The sequence below is a fragment of the Phoenix dactylifera genome, chromosome 7 (genome assembly GCF_051530095.1).
Source record: "Phoenix dactylifera cultivar Ajwa chromosome 7, Ajwa_hap1_PhDact_Kaust_v1.1, whole genome shotgun sequence".
In the NCBI taxonomy this organism is placed as follows: Eukaryota; Viridiplantae; Streptophyta; class Magnoliopsida; order Arecales; family Arecaceae; genus Phoenix; species Phoenix dactylifera.
The window spans coordinates 6819750-6842472 of record NC_143196.1 but is presented as its reverse complement, the minus strand read 5'-3'; the positions used below and the strand labels follow the sequence as shown (position 1 = coordinate 6842472).

The 22723-nt window shown below is 44.7% G+C and overlaps 1 protein-coding gene across 1 annotated transcript; it reads left to right on the top strand.

Annotated features, from left to right (window-relative positions):
* Positions 1–12250: 12250 nt before the first annotated feature.
* Positions 12251–14360, top strand: LOC103711304 (scarecrow-like protein 15). The gene has a single exon (XM_008797396.5). The coding sequence runs from the start codon at positions 12280–12282 to the stop codon at positions 14125–14127; it is 1848 nt and encodes a 615-aa protein (XP_008795618.4). The 5' UTR covers positions 12251–12279; the 3' UTR covers positions 14128–14360.
* The last annotated feature ends 8363 nt before the right edge of the window (positions 14361–22723 follow it).

Here is a 22723-nt window from a genome sequence, read left to right as displayed (position 1 = left end):
ACATCCATTTGGCTGCTTGACTTTTTTTAGCATTCCTATTTATTATGCTAAATTGCACAGTTTGAATTAAAAATCAGAGTAGGTAAATCGATCCAGGGATAAATTCGATACGGTTAGTGAAAAAATGAGAGCCAAAACTGAGATCTATGGTGGCCTTTCTGAAATTAAAATTGAAACCGAAACTGGAACTAAATAATTTTTGAAATTAAAAAAAATCATAACTGCTATCAAAAAAAAGGGTAAAACCAAAATCAAAAAACCATTCTCACAGGCAGAGGATCCTGGATCTTTATTTAAACTCGTAAGGGGTGGACGGATCAAACTTCTGTTGGTCTCATGGTATTCTCACCACAAAGGCAGCTAATAAAAGCCATTCACAAAGTTGGACAGAGATTATGTATATTTTAATTGGCTACCTGGAAGCTTAGAAATGACTCTATTTTCCAACAGGCTCTACAGTGATCCTCACCAGGTCTTTCACAAGGCTGTCAGCAGAGGCCGCCGTGCATGCTGTTTTTGATTCACCGAAACTCATCATATTTGGCTGCGGACTCTGAGATGCTTCCGAGTTACCTATTTGTTCCTCTTCTAGTTTTGCTTGCTGGGATCCTCCCCGCTCCAGTCCAGTTAAAATTAATTTCGGTGGCTCTGTTGAAGACTCCTCTAGTGCGAGGCTTAATTTTGGATGCTGCTGCTGCGATTCCCTTCTGCTCCCATAGCAGTGTTAGCAGGCGAGCGGGCCAGCTTCATTTATTCTGTCAATCAACGGGAGGTAAGAGTGTGGGGCTTGGCTGCCGAGTACATTCATCTATTTATACATGGGGATGCTCAGAATTGCATCTAAAATTGCTAGTTAACTAGCTACCTCTAAGGCTTTTTATTCATATTGCCTCCATATCCAAACCAAAGTAGGAGCATCCTGAGGTCAACTAGAGACAGGCTGAGCAAACTGGTTGAGGTGTAGGGCACTGGACTCCTCCGCTGGGTAGCCTGCAAGAAGTCCACTTGTTGGAGAATTTTTAGTGAGGTTTCTCTGATGCCTAAGTTAGAACAACGAGGCAGCAGTATGGAAGAGAGAGATTTCAGCAGAGTGAGGGCTCTGTGAGAAGAGAAATATATTGCGTCCCTCAGGTCTCTCGGATTGTTCTCCTTATATAGGGGAGCCAGCATTGTCGTTGTTTGGGCCGACGTGATGTGCAATAATGCTAGGCAACAGCTGGTGGTATAGCTGCGGCGCAGGGGTTAGTCCATTTGGATATAGTGCAGTGCAAGTCTAACGCAAGACGTGGGGCTGTCATGATCACGGACTATCGGAACTATCGGCTATTGAGGCTGTCATCCTTTGTCGACATGTGCTGATTGTTCTCCATGGCTGACGACTCCTAGGTTGGAAACGAAGTTGTTTACCTCAGTTTATGTCCGAGGACAGAGACATCGATCAAGCCCGAGGTTGAGGTGTCCAGTACTTTTCCCATCATTTGCCCCCCACTTTCAAGACCAAACAATACTCTGGTTTGGGCGATGGAAGTTGAGCAGTCCCTCGATTGAGGGCGAGATTTTTGTGTGGGGCATTCCCTAAGCGTCATCAGATACGGGCTAACCCGAGACATCATCATTATAGGGCAATTTGGAGGCGTTATTAATACAGTGATCCATTGGATCGTTCATGTCGTACCCCAGCTGATACGTAGCTAGATCTGCTCGGATAGCCGGACCAATGCTCCAATCAGGGCCGTTCATGCCCCTATATAAGGGCGTCTCCAACCCTTAGACTCTACCTTTTGCTCCATCTACCCCTCCACCAGGATACCCAAGCATTCAGGACTCTGGGAAGTGCTCCGGCAAAGTTGTCCACTCCCGACGTTGGCATCGTCCATATCTCTCCATCTTTGGTGGGTTTTCGCTTCTTGGCTGCTCAGTCCTTCCCTTGTCTTCTTCTTTTTCATTCGTCCATCCTTTTTCGTTTTTTCTTTCTGGGCCTTTCCCTTTGTCTTCCTTCTGTCACCATAAGCGGGCCTGAGGCCATCGCCTCAAAGAAAAGTCATCCATCTGACCGCTCTTCTTGAGGTTGGCAGCCTTCACCTTTGGGTGAAGCTAAGTATGAGGTTCAATCGGGCCCAAACTATAAGATATATATTCTTACTCAGGAGGAAATGGACCTCATTTGATCTCAACACTTCATGCCCCCTGAGTTCACTTTTGAGCTCACCGGTCCTGATGATCGAGTGACTAACCCACAACCTTTCGACTTGGCCTATATGAGGAGACTCTATGGGTTGGGCTAAGGCTTCCTCTCTACCCCTTCTTTGTGCAATTGATGGGGTCCTACTGTCTTGTCTCGACCCAACTAATGATGAAATCCTGACGGGTCTCGATCGAATTTCTTTCTCTCTTCTCTTCAGAACATCCAAGCCTCGGCCTTCCTTTTTTGAGGATGCTTCACCCTAAAGAGGCATCCTTGGGATGACACCTGTGGTATTTTTTCCTTGAAAAAGACCGTCAGCTGCTCCGAGGTACTCCCTCTTCTATCCATGGGTGAAAGGGAGGTTCTTCTTCATCCACTCCGAGCAGCCATGGGGGTTTGACACCATAGGGAGGGCACCTTGGAGAGAACTGAATCAGTCCCGAGGTTGTTAACGACGATTGAGAAACCCTAGACATGCTTTTGGAATCTCGGTATGAGATCCCCATCCTGCAGGAGCTACTGTTCAAGGAGGCTTTGATTAAGGCCGGTCTGAGCCCAGCCGACTCCTAGGGTAAGCCATTCTTGGGTTTTGTCCTTTCACCTTGACCTTGTAGAGTGACTTCATCTTCGGTTTTGCAGCTCTCGGCGCCATGAAGTTTGATCTCTCACTGATCCGCGAACAGAGGAAGGTGAAGAAGAGGGCGGCTATGGGTACTAAAAGCGAGGCTCCTTAAAGGAAGAGGTTGAGGGGGGAGCCCTCCTCGACCTATGCTGTTGAGGTTGTTGTCGAGGTCGACGCTCAGGCCTCGGTTCTTGAAGCTTCCCTCAAGGCAACCGTCCCTCGAGGGGACATCACAGTGCTTGACTCCACTGCCGAGGTTGTCCAGCCAATGGGGTCGGCCCTTCTGGAGGGGGTTGTTTTTGCTGGCCGCCTTCTGACGTTCCGTCCTCGCGACAACCATCCCCCGAGGTTTGCACGTTGAGTCAATCAGACCCTAGGTCGTCTGCTCCAGGCGAGGAGGGCACCTTAGCCCTAGCTCGTGTGCCTTAGACCTACACCCCGGTCCAAGCAGTTGAGGAGTCTGTTTCAGCTCTAGATACTCCCGAGTTGGCGAGGGAGCTGATCCGAGGCATGCAGGTCCAAGCCGACATAGAGCTCGTATTCTCCCTCGATGCCACTGATTTCTTTGATGGGGCCTATGCCACGGTTATTTGAGTAAGTTTCATATATCTTAACTAAGTCACTTCCCTAGTAAATGACTTTTTCTTTTCTTCAGCATGCCCTCGCATGCACGAGAGGACCAAGACACTCTCGTGGTGCGCCTCGGAGTGCAATGGGAGGTTGGAGATTGTCGAGGAGCGTACTCGCCTGGCCGAGGTGGGGCAAAGATCGCTGAGGAGCAAGCTCGACAAGCCAAGCTGAGGGCAAAGACCACCGAAGACAAGGTCGAGTCGGCAAAAGCACATGCCTCAGCCGCGCAGATCCATTTGGAGATCATGGAGGGGCAACTGCCCTTGGCCAACGAAGCCTATTGCACTTCCGCGCAAAAGGTCATGGAGCTTGCTGGGAAGCTAGTTTGGGTCGAGTGGGAGGCTGTCGAAGCCAGGGAGGAGGCCGCTTGTGTTGAGGCAAGGTTGTGGAGTTGATCAAAGAATATCGTGCTTCCAAAGAGTTCAAAGAGGAGGCGCTGGAGGCCGCAGCGAGGCCTTTGGGAAGAGCTCCGTGGAATGCCGAACTCAGGCACGACAGCTCTTCCCAGAGGTAGACTTCTTTGATCTCAAGGAAGATGATGATGGTAGCGAGGGTGGCGAAGGTGGCGTTGAAGGTGATGACCTCGAGATCTGTAAAGGCATTGAGATCAGTGGCGGTAACGACGAAGACGCCGAGGGGGAGAGGCGAAGGAGTTGATCCGTGGGGATGCTCTTCTTGTTCTAGACCTTGGCCTTGACATCGCAGATTACGCCCGAGGACCTAGGCTGTGGGGCGATGACCTTGCGGGCAAGAATATTCATGAAGATCTGCATCTTTTCAATCAAAGGGAACTAGGTACCTTGGCAACGGCGGGAGCGACGAGGGTAAGGAACGAAGCTCTTTGCCATATCATTTTTACTTTTTCTTTTCGCTCGGGTAAACCAAGTTTAATGTACTCTTTTTTTTGTTTGGCTCCTCTTTTTTGTTTGGCCTCTACTGAGGTTAGTATAAAAATTCATAATTTTAATGAAGACAAAGAGTTTCCCAAGTACTTGACTCTGGTCTTGATTTGCATCGTGTCGATGTTTGCTCTCTTTTTTTTTGAGTGTAGGTCATCGTGCTTGTAACAACCCAGGACCTCACCCAAAATGGCTAGCCAGAAGTTATTATTTGGGTTCCTTGATCCTGTATAAGTACCCAAGATCTACCCAGCGAATAACCGATGTGGGACTAAACACACGCCCGCACGGGTCCTCACATACTCCCCCCGTTCAAGCCCTGACGTCCTCGTCAGGCTAAGGGTTCATATCTATTCAAATCTAATCACAGACACCACGATTGGCCCGTGGTCAGCTCCAATAGATCCGTGCTGCAGTGTCCCCTAGTCCACATAGGTTATGAGCCGGGTCCGCTCTGATACCATTTGTAACAACCCAGGACCTCACCCAAAATGGCTAGCCGGAAGGTATTATTTGGGTTCCTTGATCCTGTATATGTACCCAAGATCTACCCAGCGAATAACCGATGTGGGACTAAATATACGCCCGCACGGGTCCTCACATACTCCCCCCGTTCAAGCCCTGACGTCCTCGTCAGGCTAAGGGTTCAAATCCATTCAAATATAATCACAAACACCACGATCGGCTCATGGTTAGCCCCAATGGATCCGTGCTGCAGTGTCCCCTAGTCCACATAGGTTATGGGCCAGGTCCGCTCTGATACCATTTATCACAACCCAGGACCTCACCCAAAATGGCTAGCCGGAAGGTATTATTTGGGTTCCTTGATCCTGTATATGTACCCAAGATCTACCCAGTGAATAACCGATGTGGGACTAAATATACGCCCGCACGGGTCCTCACAGTGCTCTGCCTCAACCTTTCATTATGGTTCTTTTTGCTCGATTTCTATCAAGGTTAATATATGTACCAGAAGATAATAAAAGCAAAAAAAAAATTTGAAGTACCTGACTTCGGTTTTTGGTCATCTCTGTCCATATCTTCATTCAAGTTTAGGCCGTCTCACCGAGCCTCTCTCCTCGCAGAGCCTTGAGCATGTCTTACTCTCCTTGGCTGATCTTTTTGAAGTCTAGCTCCCATGAGATTTCGAGTGGGCTCGGCTTTCTGTTTGGGTTGTTCCTAGCCTGAAGGGGGCGGTTGGCACGCCAAGCCTTTTGGCACGACGGTCGATCTTCTCATCTCAAGCATATCCTTCCTGAGGCATCTCTGGGGTTGGCTTCCCAGAGATACTCTAAGTAGGCAGATCTTCTTATCTTGCGAGCATGCTCTCTGAGGTATTCCTGGGGTTGGCTACCTCGAGAAAATTTGGGGGGCTTGGTCTTCTCATCTCGGGAGTATACTTTCCGAGGCATCCCTGGGGTTGGCTACCCAAAAAAAAATCCAAGTAGGCTTGGTCTTCTCATCTCACGAGTATGCTCCTCAAGGCATACTTGGAGTTAACTACCTAGGAGAAATTTGAGTGGGCCTGATCTTCTCATCTCGAAAGTATACTCCCCAAGGCATCCCTAATGTTGGATACCTAGAGAAAATCCGAGTGGGATCGGTCTTCTCATCTCGGGAGTATGCTCCCTGAGGCATTTCTGAGGTTGGTTACTTTAAGAAAATCCAAGTGGGCTTAGTCTTCTCATCTCGGAAGTATGCTCCCCAAGGCATACCTGAGGTTGGCTACCTAGGAGAAATTCGAGTGGGCTTGATCTTCTCATCTCGGAAGTATGCTCTCCGAGGTATCCCTGGGGTTAGCTACCCAAAAAAAATCCTAGTAGGCTCAATTTTCTCATTTCGGGAGTATGCTTTCTGAGATATCTCTAGGGTTGACTACTTAGAAAAAATTCAAGTGGGATCAGTCTTCTCAGCTTAGGAGTATGCTTTCCGAGGCATCCCTGGGGTTGCCTATCTAGAGAAAATCCGAGTGGGCTCAATCTTCTCATATCGAGAGTATGCACTCCGAGGCATTCTTAAGGTTGGCTATCTAGAGAAAATTTAAGTGGGCACAGTCTTCTCATCCCAAGAGTATGCGCCCCGAGGCATCCATAGGGTTGGTTACCCAGAAAAATCTGAGTGGCTCTATCTTCTCATCTCAGAAGTAGGCATCCCTAAGGTTTGTTTACCTAAAAAAAATTTGAGTGGGCTCAGTCTTCTCATTTTGAGAGTATGCTCTTCAAGGCATTCTGGGATTGGCTACTTAGAGAAAATCTAAGTGGGCTCGATCTTCTTATCTCGGAAGTATACTCCCCGAGGCATCCCTAAGGTTACCTACCCAGATGAAATCTGAGTGGGCTTGGTCTTCTCATCTTGGGAGTATGTTCTCCGAGGCATCCTTGGGATTGGTTACCCAAAGAAAATCTGAGTGAGCTCGATCTTCTCATCTCAGGAGGATGCTCCCCAAGGCATCCCTAGGGTTGGCTACTTAAAGAAAATCTAAGTGAGCTTGGTATTCTCATCTTGGGAGTATACTCTCCGAGGCAACTCTAGGGTTGGCTATCTAGAAAAAAATTCGAGTGCGCTCGGTCTTCTCATCTTCGGAATATGCTCCCCCAGGCATCCCTGAGGTTGGCTACCCAGAGAAAATCTGAGTGGGCTCAGTTTTCTCATCTCGGAAGTATGTTCTCCGAGGCATCCCTAGGGTTGGCTACCTAGCAAAAATTTGAGTGGGCTCGGTCTTCTTGTCCTAGGAGTATGCTCTCCGAGGCATCCATAGGTTGGCTATCTAGAGAAAATTTGAGTGGGCTCAGTCTTCTCATCTCGGGAGTATGCTCCCCGAGGCATCCCCGGAGTTGTCTACCTAGGGCAAATCCAAGTTGGCTCGATCTTCTCAGGAGTATGCTCTCTGAGGCATCCCTGGGATTGTTTACCTGGAGAAAATTCTAGTGGGCTCGGTCTACCCATCCTGGGAGTATGTTTCCTTAGGCATCCCTGGGGTTGGCTACTTAGAAAAAATTCGATTGGGCTCAGCCTTCTTATCTCAGGAGTATGCTCTCCGAGGCATTCTTGGGGTTGGCTACCCAGAGAAAATTCGAGTGGGCTCGATCTTCTCATCTTGAGAGTATGCTCCCTAAGGCATCACTAGGGTTGGCTATCTAGAGAAAATCCAAATAGGCTCGGTCTTCTCATCATGGGAGTATGCTCCTCGACGCATCACTAGGGTTGGCTACCCAGAGGAAATCCGAGTGGGCTCGATCTTGAGGAGGCTCTGGGCATCCCCGAGGTATCTCCTTTTTTGGGGCTCGGGCGTCCCTAGGATGTCCCATGTCAAATTCAACTGACACAATCACTTGATCTAAAGGGCAAACAAAACAAGAGAATTTTTATTGACAATGAGTTCGGGCTACAATAAACCTTACTGATAGCAAGCGCAAAGGTCGTCATAGTTCCAAGTCCACAGGATCGGGGTGCCATCGAGGTCCCATATCTTGTATGCTGAAGGCCTCTTGTGGCCGGGTTCTGAGATTCGGGGTAGAGAGCCTCATACTTGGTCATGTTATCCGAGGTAGAGAATTCATACCGAAGGGCGCACTCTGTAATTGCATCGCTAGGGTTGGCAAGTGTGGGACTGACCTTGCTGCTCCCCGAACTCAATGACCCCTCCATGCAAATGACTCGTGGTCTCTCCGTGGTCCTCCCATTGAGGAATTCGGTCGCCTAAGGCACTGTCGGCGATGGTGCTGGGAATGACGGCCATTAGGCAGTTGTTGATTTGTTCTAGAGGCAGAGGATCAGAGACCGGGACGAGCGCTCCTTGGCCTCACTGGTCACGCACGTACCGATCTAGCTGCCCACGCTAGATGAGTGTTTCAATTTCATCATGGAGCTCGGTGCACTCCTCGGTGTCATGGACGCAGTTCCGTTGGAAGCAGCAATACTTCTTCTAGCCCCTCGTGGTCACTAGGCCCTTCATCGGATACGAAGGGCGCATGTAGCCTTGACTCTCGATCTCCATGAGGATCTGGGCCCTCAGGGTAGTGAGAGGGGTATACCTTTCAAATTTCTAAGGAGGGCTCCTAGGCCTCTATGGGCTCTTCTCGCACTAAGGCAAGACACTTTGCCCCTTTCGATCCTATTTGGCCCCTTGGGGGGGGGGGTCTTCCGCCCACAGACTCGCAGCGAGAGGCCATGGCTTCCTCGGCATCGGCATACTTATTGGATCGTGCCAACATTTTGGCAAAATCATCGAGGAAGCACTTTTTCTTGGGAGAAGAGGTAACTTGATGGCTAGAGACCACTCTTCATTCCAAACATCGCTACCGACTGATCTAGGTTGTGGACCTCCAATATCTCTGCATTGAAGTGGCCGACATATTCTCTAAGGGATTCTCTCTCGCTTTGCTTGATGTCAAGTAACGCATCCAAGCCACGGCATCGTCTTCGGCTGAAGATAAAGTGCGCAGCGAAAAGGCAGGCGAGCTGCTCAAAGGAGTGGATGGATCGGGCCGAAATCTGAAGAACCAAAATAGGGCTGCTTTGCAGAGGTTGTGGGGAACACCTTATAAAGTACGATGTCAGTGACTCCGTACAGCATCATGAGAGCCTTAAAGCTCTCGAAGTGGTTCAAGGGATCTGAGGTGTCGTCGTATGGTTCTACCTACGGCATCTTGAATCGAGGTGGGATCGGCTCCTCCATGATCTGCCAAAAAAAGGAGGGCTCCAAGAAGAAATTAAGGTCATTGTCGGCCCTCAGAGTTTATCCTTTGAGGGCCTCAATTTGCCAACCCATTTTTTGTTCCTCCTATCGAGGTTGGCTCTTCACTGGGGTGAGGGCTCTATGAGGCAAGCAGGCGAGAGGCTCTAGACAGAATTCTCGCCATAATGGGGACTTGGAGCATGTCATCTCCCATTCTGGCCAAGAGTGTCAGCTCGAACGTGATCGCTCGAGATTCAAGTCCTAGGGAAGATGGCCGATCGGGCACGTGTGGCGTGCCGATGACTGGGAGTGGGGGCTAGGTTGACCAAATGCATGTTGAGCCAGCCCTGGTTGTGCTACTACCTGTTGTAGGCCCTAGACTACCGCGATCAATGCCCATACCTACTGAGTGAGCAAGTCGAACTGCTCCTTATCTATAGGCGCAGTGGGATATTCTGGTGGAATAGGTTCGGGACTCTTTAACGATTCTCAGAAAGTCATAGCGCAGCGATGCGAAGAACGTGACTTCATTCTGAAATCTCTATCTTCAATTGAGGTTGATATAATTAGAGGTTGGGCCCTTCCTCTAGCACCAATTTATTGCCATCGTATATGGACCGAGGTAGGAGCGTAGCTCGAACGACCCTAAGGTCGGCTAGAGATGGACTAAGCAGGCTGGTTGAGGCGTAGGGCGCTAGACTTTTCCACTGGGTGGCCTACAAGAAGTCCACTCACCAGAGAATTTTCGATGGAGAACCCTCTGATGCCTAAATCAGAATAACGAGGAAACAATATGACAAGAGAGATTTCAGCAGAGTGAGGGCTCTATGAGAAGGATAGCATATTGCGACCCTCAGGTCCTCCGGATTGTTCCCCTTATATTGGAAAGCCAATCTTGTCGTTGTCTAGGCCGACGTGATGTGCAATAACGCCAGAAAGCTTCTGGTGGTATAACTGCGGTACAGAGGTCAATCCGTGTGGGTAGAGTGCAGTGCAAGTCTGATGTGGGACATGGAGCTGCCATGATTATGTACTGTCAAGACTGTCAGTTGTTGGAGCTATCAGCCCTTGTCGACACATGTTGATTGCTCTCTATGCCTGACAACTTCCTGGTTGGAGCTGAAGTTATTTGCCTCGGTTTATGTCCGAGGACGGGGAGGTCAGTTAGGCCTAAAGTCAAGGTATCTAGTATTTCTCCCATCAATTCACGTTTAACTTCCACACTCCAGATAGTTCCAAAATTTTTTAATAACCACTTCTTGTGCCCCACTTTTCAGCTAATTGCCCTATCATGTGACAACCATCGGACTGGCAAGTCACCCATGTAAACCAGTTTACAAAGAATTGTCTGCCATGGTACGTCATGGAGGTACTAGGCAGAGGCAATGCAGGTAAGAATATTGTACCGAATACCGATGTTCTAAATTTGGGAGTGACTGGTCAAGGCAACTGCAGAAATATTGGTCTAGACTACCATCATCATGTATGGTGGATAGTTTGACCGCTCTCACATGTAGATATTGGTAATTGTTGGCCAAGATGTGGTGTAAATGATTAGATAAAAAGCTTAATGCGAACTCTGCCCATATTCCGACGATTCATGATAACCTCATGCTAGCGACACATTGTTCAAATTCGTATTTCTGGATATCAAAATTTGATGATACGATAGGGGTCTACCATGATAATGATAGGTGATTTAAATTTAGGGTTCAAATCCAAATAAAAAGTTAGAGAAACGACTACCACATCTATGAAAGAATAATTGTACAAATTATCTACTCTGACATGGAGAGGTAGTGATAATAAATAATAAGACTGAGCTCTTTGAGTCAAGTAATTGAAATGAGTATACCTTAATCTTTTAATGAGAATTCACCCCGTGGTTGCAGTAATTTCAGCTTCAATAGTATATATTTAAATTTTTGCAGTTTAAAACTCATAGTTGGACGGCTGACCAGTCTACCTCAAGATGTGTACTGATCCCTTCTATCGGCGATGCACTCCTTTCTGCAACTAAACAAGCCATATCTTCGATATAGTTTCTTTGAATAAACTAGGATTTAAAGTAGGTCCACGCTCTGGATATGTTGCATGGAATAATATCACAAGATTTCTATTATATTGTGTTGATTCACCTTGGAATCGCAACTCCCGAATGTGAATTTGAAAGGAGTGGAGCAGAAATGCTAATAACTCGAGCCCGCGTGGAAACATCCTTTCGTGAGCGATTCAGCATCTCTCTCTCTCTCTCTCTCTCTCTCTCTCTCGCGTATGAACAATGACGTAGGCAAGGCACGCTTTATCTCTAGCTTTATCCCTTTCCCTGTTGAATTTGGTTCATCTCATGCAATCCAAGCCAAGTTGGGCATTTATATGCGTGAGGTTTCCCAAAATGTTGCAAGAGTTCTACTGCGTAGAACTGTTCCTTGTGCAAGGTTTCAATGCTAATTATATCCCCAAGTTACATATCGCTCCAAAAATTTAATTTTCCTGTTGTAACTAAAATAACAACTGCATGTGTTTGTCCGCTACTAAATTAGAGTTGATTTATTTGAAAAAAAATTAATATTTTTTTTGCCAATGGTAAGGCCATTTAATTGTTACTCTAGCAAGATCGAAAAGGATCATGCTAACCTAATACAATCTAAGAGGAGTTAATTTACCCCATTCTAACCTAAGTTTTGTGGCCGAAAAATTCACCTAGGAAACCTAAAGGATAATCTTTTACAATGCAAAAAATATAATCTAATATGAATGCCTTGGAAGGGCCCTACTGGCTCCCAATGTAAAAATAATGACGATGGCAAAAAATTAACTATGTTACTGCTCGGTAAATATATAGAATGGAATTACTTCTTCATTCTTGGAAGGGTGCAATCATTTGAAGGTGATCCTTGATTGCATAACTCTTCCATTCCCAATCAGCCCATGATTCAACCATTCCCACATATTTGAAGAAGAATTAATCTCACATCATCCAGAAATAGTGAATTAGTCAAACTCATGCTATGTATCATCTTTTGTCATTGTGCATGCAGTGTAATTAAGTAATCAACAACTGCAGAGAAGTCAGAAGCAATTGTGTGGATTGTGGCCAAAATATCGCAGCAGGTCCCTCACGAGCCAAGCCCATGTCAGTCCCCATCAGTGCCTACAAAAAAATCCAGAAAGCTACGGCTTTTCCCTGAAGCCTAACCAAATAAAAGAGTCCTTCTTGGACTTATGTCTTCCATGCCTGTTGCCATGCCCCCCATCCATCCTCATGCACACCACTAACTCCTCATCCCATAATCTCATCCCACCCCCCCCCCCCCGTTTTTTAACCCCCCCACCATTGCCAACCAAAAAGAACGCCCCTTCCCTCTCCTTCCCCTCGGAAGACAGACAGAGAACAAAGACTAGAGAAAGAGAGAGAGGGGAAGGGAAAGAGAGAGAGAGGTTTTTTTTCTCCTCTCTCTCTTTTGTCATGAAGCCCTCCAAAGTTCTCATTGACTCTCTACAGTCTCAAACTACTGTCCAATTCTCTCTCCCTTCTAAGCCTCTTGACTCCTCTGCCAACTCCAGCTCCCACTTTCCTACCAACCTCTTCTACGAGCCCACCTCTGTTCTTGATCCCCACCTCACCTCCAGCCCCGCCGCCGCGACCGCCGCCGCTGGCGGGGGCGGATCCGACGTCCCCCCTCTCCCGTGGGACTCCCACCACCGACAACACCTCCTCCACCCTCCGCCGCCCCCGCCACCCCCGCCGCCCCCCTCCGACGACTGGGACTCCGTCGCCTGGCTCCTCTCCGAAAAGGACGGCCTTTCCAAACCCCCACACCACCCCCAGTTCCACTTCTCCGAGGGCGACAGCCCTTCGTATGCCTCGTTGTTCGATGGCCCCTTCGACCTTCCCGAGCCCTTCGACGCCTTGCCTCCCTTCTTCGACGCCGCCGTCACCGTCTTCTCCCCGACGCCGGCCTTCGACCGGACCCACCTCGAATTGCTCCTCCAAGCCGCCCACTCTGTCGAATCCAGCGATTTCGCGACAGCCCACGCGATATTGGCGCGGCTCAATCAATACCTCCCCGCCTCCGCCGGTTCCCCCCTCCAAAGAGTCGCCTTTCACTTCAAGGAGGCTCTTTTGGCCCTCCTTCCCCTCCCCGACCGCCCGGCCGCCGAACCGCCCCTCTCCGTCGTCGAGATCGTCCGCCGAATCAGCGCCTCCAAGGCCTTCTCTGATCTCTCCCTTGTGCCCCAGTTCGCCAGCTTCACCGCCAACCAGATCCTCCTCGAAGCCCTCGACGCCGCCGCTGCCGCCTCCGGAGGCGGAGGACTCAGCTCCGTCCACCTTATCGACTTCGAGATCGGGCTTGGGGGGCAGTGGTCCTCCTTCGCTCAGGACGTCGCCGCCCGGAGCCGCGCCGCCCGCGCTCCGCCGCCGAGACTCCGGATAACCGCCGTCGTCACGGAGGAGACCCAGGAGACTGCTCTCGCCGCCGAGAACCTCCGCGACTTCGCCGGCGGCCTCGGCCTCCGCCTCGCCGTCGACTTCGTCAGCGTGGGCGGCCTCGGCACCCTCGCCCTCAGCGGCATCCGCCTCGCCCTTGGCGAGCCCGTCGCCGTCGTCCTCACCCCGGCCATATTCCGTCTCCTCGGCGCCCCGGAGCCATCTGCCGCACTTCTCCGCTTCGTCCGCCGGGCTTCCCCGCGCGTCGTCGTCTTCATCGATACCGAGGGGAGCTGCTCCAGCGGCGCCGCGGCGGCGCCACTGCCGTCGCTGCGGCGGAGCGTGGCGGGTGGGATCGAGCACTACGCGGCGGTGCTGGAGTCGGTGGAGGCGGCCGGGCCGGGGGATGAGCGGGTTCGGTGGGTCGAGCGGACCGTGGTCCGGCCGAGGATTTTCTCGGCGGTCGGATCGTGGGGGTCAGACCGGGGCGGAGGGTGGAGGGAGACGTTGGCGGGGGCAGGGATGGCGCCGACCGAGTTCAGCGAGTTCGCCGAGTCGCAGGCCGAGTGGCTGGTCCGGCGGTCCCCGGTTGACGGATACCACGTGGCCAGAGGGGAGGGCTCCATGGTGCTGAGCTGGCGAGGGAAGGAGCTGGCCGCCACGTCAGCCTTTAGGTGCTGAGGGGGCGTTGGTGTGTGCTTAATTTGTCGTTTAGTGTCGGGTGCTGGCTTCAGCTGTTGTTTTCTACTTGTCTTCTTATTTATTCTCTCTCTCTCTATATGTTTTAGAACAACTGACGTGGGTTAGACAGTGGACCAGAGCGAACCAGCCAAAGGGGTCTCTCTTAGTTAATGAGCATGTAGCTTGTCCTTTCTTGTTTTTAATATGAGACTAATCAAGGATGACTTCGTTAACTAAGTCTTTAGGTAGGGAAGCTAGCCTTTTTGTTGTATGATATATAAGCTACGATCAGATGGATAGATGGAAGATGGCTTATTTTATCAATTTTAGGTGGGTATATGTGGATTTTTTTGTTGGTGTTAGTACAAAAACAAACATGCTCCAAGCAAGGGCATGCTCAACATGATCAAGTTGACTTCAATTTTGTCTGGGTTCAACTGAATTCAAGCTCAGCCTAGCTAAGCACACTGAAGATCTATAGTTTGATTGCTTAGTTAAACCGAGCTGGTTTTTTTTTTTTTGGTACACAAGGTGGGAGGCTATGCCTCGACTAAATTCTAGGAAAATATGTACCCATGATATCAGCGTACATTAACAGTGTTCCCAACGAGCGTGGGGTGCTACGGATATATCCAATCCTCTGTTTTAGCTTCTTTCTTTTGACTTGGCATGTTGTACTTATGTTAGAGTAATATAAATGCCGTTTTTTACCAAAAAAAAAAAAAAAACGAGTGTGGGATAGAAGCCTGGTTTTGATGGCCTTCACATGATGCCATACCCTGTAATACCACATCCATGTTGCCAGATGCATTCTGTTTATTTCCGCCTTTAACTTTGTCTAGAAGACCTTTCCAGCAGTGGAATATCGAGGCTGGAAGAAATGGAGCATCTAAATCTTCACTTTTGAGATGCATGCATTTCTACTCACTGTTCATTAAATTCGAGCATCACATGCATTTCCATACGCATCGCACTGAATATTGTTAGTTACTCGAGTTGCACATGCTCGTCTTTGGCATGCATACTGCATGCAATCTACTTCCAGCGAACCACTGAAGGATCTCATAATCCTACATGCATCTTTTGAGACAACTTGTATTGCCCCTGTGATGACAGACTTTGTTTGCCCACTCAAAGCTACTGTACTTTCAGCTCCTTACAGCTCAGAACAGTGGGTTGGAGTAGAACTCAGAAGTTGATAACATTGTTGATAGATCTCTTTCAACAAACAAGGCTATAGAGTAATTTACTCAAGACCAATTCCTCTGGCCAAAACACTGGAGGCCAGATCAGGCCAGAATAGTAGAGGTCAGATCAGGCCAGAATACTGCAGTGGATCGCTACAGACACTGCAGGCCTGCTGGCTGTCGACCAATCAAATTTCCTCAGTTGACAAAATTGACTTCTAAAGAGTAATGAGATCAGATGCTGGCTGCCACCTTTTGTAATTAATTGCTGGCCTGCTACATCAAAGCCACCAATGATTCAAGTCGCGACTAAAAGAAGAGGAGAAAAAACCTCCAGCTTTTTGTTGCTTTGTAGGTCCTGATGGTCCTACGTCTGGGCCAGCATGCATGGTCATGGTTGCCAAGATAACTAGAAAAATATGCATTAAACTAGACCTAGTTTGGGGACTCTCTCACATGGAAGTGTGTTACCATCTGGGGCCCTTTCCATCAGTGATAGGGTGCGAGAATGGGTGTACGAATAAGGAGAGTGTGGTTATTGACACTCATGGAAATTTATAATATTTGCAAGCTAGGAACCCCACCCTGATCCATTTGATGTTTGGTGACTTTCCTGTCTAAAAAGCACTATGCGGCGAGCTTGACGCAGATATCACATTAGGGAGCAATAGTTATAATCAACAGTAGCAACCAAAAGCTGCATTGTATTTTTCTTAAATATTAGAAAATAACTTATCTAACAGTTTCTGTTGCAGTCGTGTGTAAGGTAGATTTCGTATGGTTAGCTACATATGTCGCCATCTAGTTTACAAAACTATTAGCTTCTCTATAAATATATATCACTGCATAAGATTATAGAGATGCGATGCTTCCATTCTCCAGCAATCTTTTCTTAGAGAATGATATAAATCTCTAAAGATGGTGAGTCAGATAGCCATCTAATAACTTTTAAAAAAGTTATAGTGACTTTGCAACTAGCCACCTACCATTTCTTCATTAATAGAGGCTTTCTATTGTTTAATGCATGAACATTTTACTATAGAGCCTCTAAATTAGTGTTGCAATCACCATGGTGTATAAAATTTCTCACGATGATGTTTTTTTTTTGTGTGCGCGTGTGAGAGAGAGAGAGACAAAAGGGAGGGCAGCTGCCCATCCATTCTATCACAAATTTATACTGCAGCTATCTGCTCTAAGTGTAAATCTCCGGTCAAAAGGCAAATGCTAGAAGCAAAATGGTAATACTAGACATTTTTTAGCCAATATTAGATGAGAACTAGGGGACTAAGCATATTGGTAGCCTGGTATGTTCATTTGTGAGTTTGAATCCTCCATTGCCTTAGCACTGTAGCCTTCCCTACTACTACTACATCTTAAAATTCCATCAACACTAATGTAATAAAAATGTTATTTTCTATGGTTCTATCTTAATGGACCAAATGTCAGTTCATATAGCTGTTGGATAATAACTGAAACAAAATATACAATATACTGCCACTCGTTATCTCAGTTAAGATAAACCAACGTATTCTTATTTATTCACTTATTCAATATGCTGATATATAATTTTGTCCATATTGTGTTTCTTTTTCGTTACCATACTATTAAAAAAAATATTTCATAACTCAATTTGCACCCCAATAAGATATTCTTTCTCCTCGACACCGCATCTTTGCAATTGTTATGAATACTATAACCTTGTAGTGTATCAGAAATTTGTGTACTTCTCGCTATATCAGCAGAGGAAACTCTTCTGCAAACATTGTGTTTTAAAAAGAAATGTAACTTTTGAATAAAGACTTTGGTCTTGTTTGGGGGAGCTGTTAGTAGTAAAGCTTTTGGAAGTAGAGCTGTTGGAAGTAGAGCTGTCTGAAGCAGAGCGTTTATAAAAATCTGTTTGCTGTTTGGTAACTATATTTTTAAAGTGCTGTGGCACTTTAACATATGTTTGGTAAACAAACTGAGAAAGTACTTTTGTGTGATAAAATGACCATAAAAAGCATTACCAGTATTATATAATAGAGCATAATAAAATATAATATGTATTAATACATAAATATATGATATAGTATAATATTAATGTAATATAATATAATGTTATTATAATATAATACTATAACATTATGTATTATAGAATAATAATTTAATATAATATTAAATTATTTAACATAACATATCAATGTATTATGATATAATGTAATATAATATTATATTTATAGTATAATACAATAATAAATATATAAAATATTATGATTATTAGTGTAAATTAATTTTTTATCCTTTTAATGACCATTTATCTCTCTAGCAAATTTTCTAGCTAGGTGATAAAATTGGTTAAATAATTACTAATATTTTTATTTATTTATTTATTTATTTATTTATTTAGATCAAATTATTTGCCACTCACTTATTATTTTTTTTATTTTTTTATTTTTTTATTTTTTTTATTTATTTATTTATTTATTTATTTCATTGAAATATAAAGGGGTCGCCGGCCATAGGTGGTGGCCGGCATGGTGGCTGCCACCGTGGGCAGCCATGAGCTCCCAAAATAAAAAAAAAAGAAAAAAAAAAGAAGAAGAAGAAGGAACATAGGCGGCGACGTTGAGAGGAAGAAGAAGATAGAGAGGGAGAGGGAGAGGATGGGTGAGAGAGGGAGAGGATGGGTGAGAGAGGAAGAGGCGTGATGAGGATTTTAGAGGAAAAAGTATGATTTAAATGGGGATATTTTGGTCTAAAAAACAGCTTTCCGACAAATTTGAAAACAGCATTTTCGGAAAGCTCCAAATTGGAGCTTCTTCTCAAAAGCTGTTTCCAGCTTTCCACAAAAGCTGAAACAGCTTTCCGAAAATTTTACCAAACACCATTTTTTATCTAAAAGTACTTTTGGAGGAACAAAAAGTACTTTTTGGCCCTCCAAAAGCTCTCGCAAATATGATCTTTATCATGTATAGCATCAACTGCAGAGGAAATGGAAACAACATATTCTTAAATGATTTTTTTCTTTCCTTCAGTTACAACCTTCATATATGGGACAGCTGGCAAAAAAAGAAAGTGATTAAAAAGAATCTTCATATTCTCAAAATTTCAAGGAACATGAAAACCTCAAAGCTTTACAAATTTTACAAGCCCAAAGACATGAGCCTGATCAGACATCATCATATTTGATTATGCTGACGGCAATAAAACGATTAAACCAATTGAAGACTTTTTGCAAATAGTTGTACATGACCTACTCGGACTTGTTCAAGGAATTGACATGAGCCGGATCTGATCACATCTGCTATAATTGTATTAAAGGTATTCAGATGACTATACTGATCATTGAAGACTGATTGCAATTAGTTGTACATGACCTACTGTAACTTGTTCAAGGAATTTTATGTTTTTAACGGAACATGGTAAGATCATATCTCTTCTTGCTTTGCTATTTGATCTAAAATTCTAGAAATTTATGATATGGGCTTTCGCCTTAGACGACTGCATCAAGCCATCTCTTTTGAGGTCATGACTCATATCTCTTGCCTTTCTCTCCACCCTTCCCCCAACACCGGCTTTTGAGGTCATGACTCATTGAACAGAAGCCAGCATGTTTCAAGTAGTGTTTTATTGTTTGATGATTCTAAAACACACAGTGGTGGCCTTTCCCACCATTCTACTCGAAAAAAAAATATTCTGAAACATGTACTTGCTAGTCTTTGATCCCCTCATGAAAACATATATGTTGAGGGAGGGAGGGATGGAAGAAACCTGCTTTCTGTTACTAAATAATCTTTGTCACACTACAGATGGGCTTAAATATAATGGTATTTTAGTAACGCAATAGCATTTTAATTCGCTTTTTAAATTTCTAACTTAGATACCACACAAGAAAGATTTTTTTTTTCCAGAGAGGAAGAAGGAGAGGAAAATTATTGAAACTTTCAAATCTAAGACACTCAAGTTATAATAGAGAAACTTTATTGTTGCACCAAAGCTCTTCCTCACTAGATTTACTTAGAGTAACAAACAAAGAAAAATATAGAGTGATTATGAAACATATAGGTCTCATGCCATTAAAACCTATCTATGCAACAATATAAGGAATAAGCAAAATGATATGTAACATTGAAATGTCTAATGACAACATCAATTACAAGATAGGTCTAGTTCAGTTACACATGTTCAGGTGACTATAAGATTGTTGAATGTTAATTTTGACAATTAGCTAATCTTTGCAAGAGCCAACCCTAATTTGATAATGAAAATCCTTTGGATGCTTGTTTAATTTAAGAACTCTTTTGGGAAGTATGATCATCTAAGGGAGAGGGGATTTTGTACATAAAGGAAAAGAGGATTTTATATAAAAAGTAGAAAAGATTGGTTTTACTTTATGCCACTTCATAAACTTTATTTTCTTTCCTATATAATTGGGATTTTTTTCTCACCCCAAGATTGAGATGTCTTTAGCCCCTGCCCTACACGCATTTAGATGACTATAAGATTGTTAAGTGTTAATTTTGACAATTAGCTAATCTTTTCAAGAGGCAACCCTTATGTGATAATGAAAATGCCTTGATGCTTGCATTATTTAAGGAGTCTTTTGGGAAGCATGATTATCTAAAGGAGGAGAAACTTTGTACGTAAATGAAGAGGGAATTTTATAAAAAGGAGAAACTGTTGGTTTTACTTTATGCCACTTCATGCACTTTATTTTCTTTGGCATATAATTGGGATCTTTTTCTCACCCTCGGATTGAGATATCTTTAGCCTCTGCCATGGCTTATCCATGATTTTGATCTAGTATTTGAAAAATCCATACAAACTTGAAATGTATGAAAATAACATTAAAAACTTTTGCATGCTTTTTGTTTAAAAAAAAAATCCCTGGTCTAGGGTTTATTTTTTGCAAATTTGTATAGTTAATCTTCAAAATTTATGTAATAGACCACAATATTTCCAAATCTACGGAATGCTACACTTTTTTTGGTTTACAAAAAGGTGGCTAGAGGCCAGAAAGTGGAAAACTACTTCCATTAATGAGGAAAAAAATATGGTCGAAAAATTATGCCTTCCTTTTTTGTATTTCCACAATTTCTTAGCAGCATGTCTAAAAATTTCTAGAAAAATTGTGCAATCAAAAAGAAGTCAAGATTTCAAAAAAAATTTATTAAAGTGTGTAACATTGTCCAAAATAATCTATTAAAGTATGCAATAAATAGTTTAGTCTCGCATATTGAGATACATGTTTATGCAACTCTTATTTCAATTAGCACAACTACACTTCTTTCTTTAGCTACACAGCATTTGTGCAAATATGAGAAAGTCATTATTAAATTATATATGTTGTTTATGAAAGTTGAAGGGTGTAGCTAACATACAGAGATGCTTAACAGAAACAAACAAAAATATAAGACTTATATAAAAAATACATATATATTGAGTTTTAACGTGGTTGACATTGGCCGCTCTATATGAAGCATGCGGTAAATATTGTAGATTATATATATATATATATATATATATATATATATATATATATATATATATATATATATATATATATAATGGACTACTATATCGAACTTGCCAACTTTTTTTTTTAGAATTTTTTGCATGGATGCCCTTCTAAATATCAGATTTTGCGTGAATATCACAATAGAAGTTGATCAAACTTATAGAAAAATTGCTTTCTTTATACAAAAATGCATAGCTCGAGAAAGAAGTCAAACTATGCAATGAAAATAAGAATTTTCCAAATTTATATATTTCATTATACACAACCAAGTGCTTGCTTGGATAGTATTACCTCTTACTTGTTCAATTTCGAGTTATGTAGGCTTGGCAACTTGGTTTCTCTCAATTATGTACACCTTCTATACAAATTTCCAAATAAAAGAGTAGTAAAGAGAAATTACCATTTTTCTCCTTTGTGCAGGAACTCCTTGTATCAATACTGGGCCCATGCAGTACATTGGGTACAGTTGTTTCCTTTTCTTTCAACCATTTTTGAAATGCAATCTGATAAGTAATAAATTATAATAAATAGCAACCTTCAATAACCAAATTTGCTTTATATATTAAATATTAAGCAATGAAATTATATTTAATGATGGCCGACCATCTCAATATTGTCATTAATATTTATCTTATATTAAATAATAAATTTTCATTATGACTTGTCGTATTAATATTGATGTTATTACTATCAGCATGTATGTGGCAAATAGATAACTTTGCACAAATTAAGCCTCCATTATATATATATATATATAATGTATGCATATAAACTTTTTATTTTTTTTGGTTAACCGGATGATTCATACAGACCTAGTGCAAATGCATCCAATAAAATCAAAAAATAGCAAATCGCAAAATGTCATAGGCAACTCCCTCTTCCCACTCCACAGGGTACTTCCGGAGTGATCGGCTATATACGAGGCCATCCAATCCACGGCCCCATTCGTCTCTCTGAAGATATGTCTGGCCTGAAACTCCATGCCCTTGGCCATGTCCCAGATATCGCGCAACAGGGGGTGACACCCATGCACACCGCCGGTGCTCCCCGTAATCTAGCTGATCACTTTGGTTGAGCCCCCCTCAAGGAGGACTGCTCTAGCACCTAGGACACGTCGGGCATAGCCCAGCCTTAGCCAGGCCGTCCTCAGCTCAGCCTCTGGGACCGAGACGTCGAAAAACTAGCGCCCTCCAGCAGCAACTACTCTTGAATCTGGGCCTCTGATGATAAAGGCTTCACCTCCCCTCCTACCACCCTCCAGAACACGTCCGTCGAAATTAACCTTGAGAAAACTCGGGGATGAGGGCTCCCAAGTGATAAACACGGTCTGAGGCACTTCAACTACAGAGGAAGAGCCCTGGTGCCCCGAGCTATCAAGGGTCCATCGGACCGAAGGACCTGAACAATCTCAAAAGCCTGAACCCGTGCCCGCTCCACAATAAAATGAGAGGAGGACACCTCTCACCAAAGGTCCAGACATTTCTAGCCAACCAAATTTGATAGGCAACATAGGTTGCCTCAACGGCCACCTGCCGAAATGGAGGGGCAAAAGCCCATCGCTTAAGAGCTAACAAGAAGGAATCAGCCCCACTCCGCACATTCGGCGAGAGTGCGATAAGCCCCCAAACCCTCCTGGCATGCTCTCACAGGAAAAGGGCCTGATCTGCTATCCCACCAACCTAGCAGCCAGGGCACTGGGCCTGGATGCCCAGCCCACAACCGCCTAGCACTGATCTCATCGGCAACCGACCCCACGCCACCTTCCAGAGGAATAGGACCACCCTCGGGTGGAGACCAAACCGCCAGATCCAGGCGCAGTCCACCCCATGGCGTTGTTCCCCCTGAATAGCATGGTAAAGGTCTCCCACTCTGGCTCTATAACTGGAAGTCACGCCCCAAACCCTCACATCAG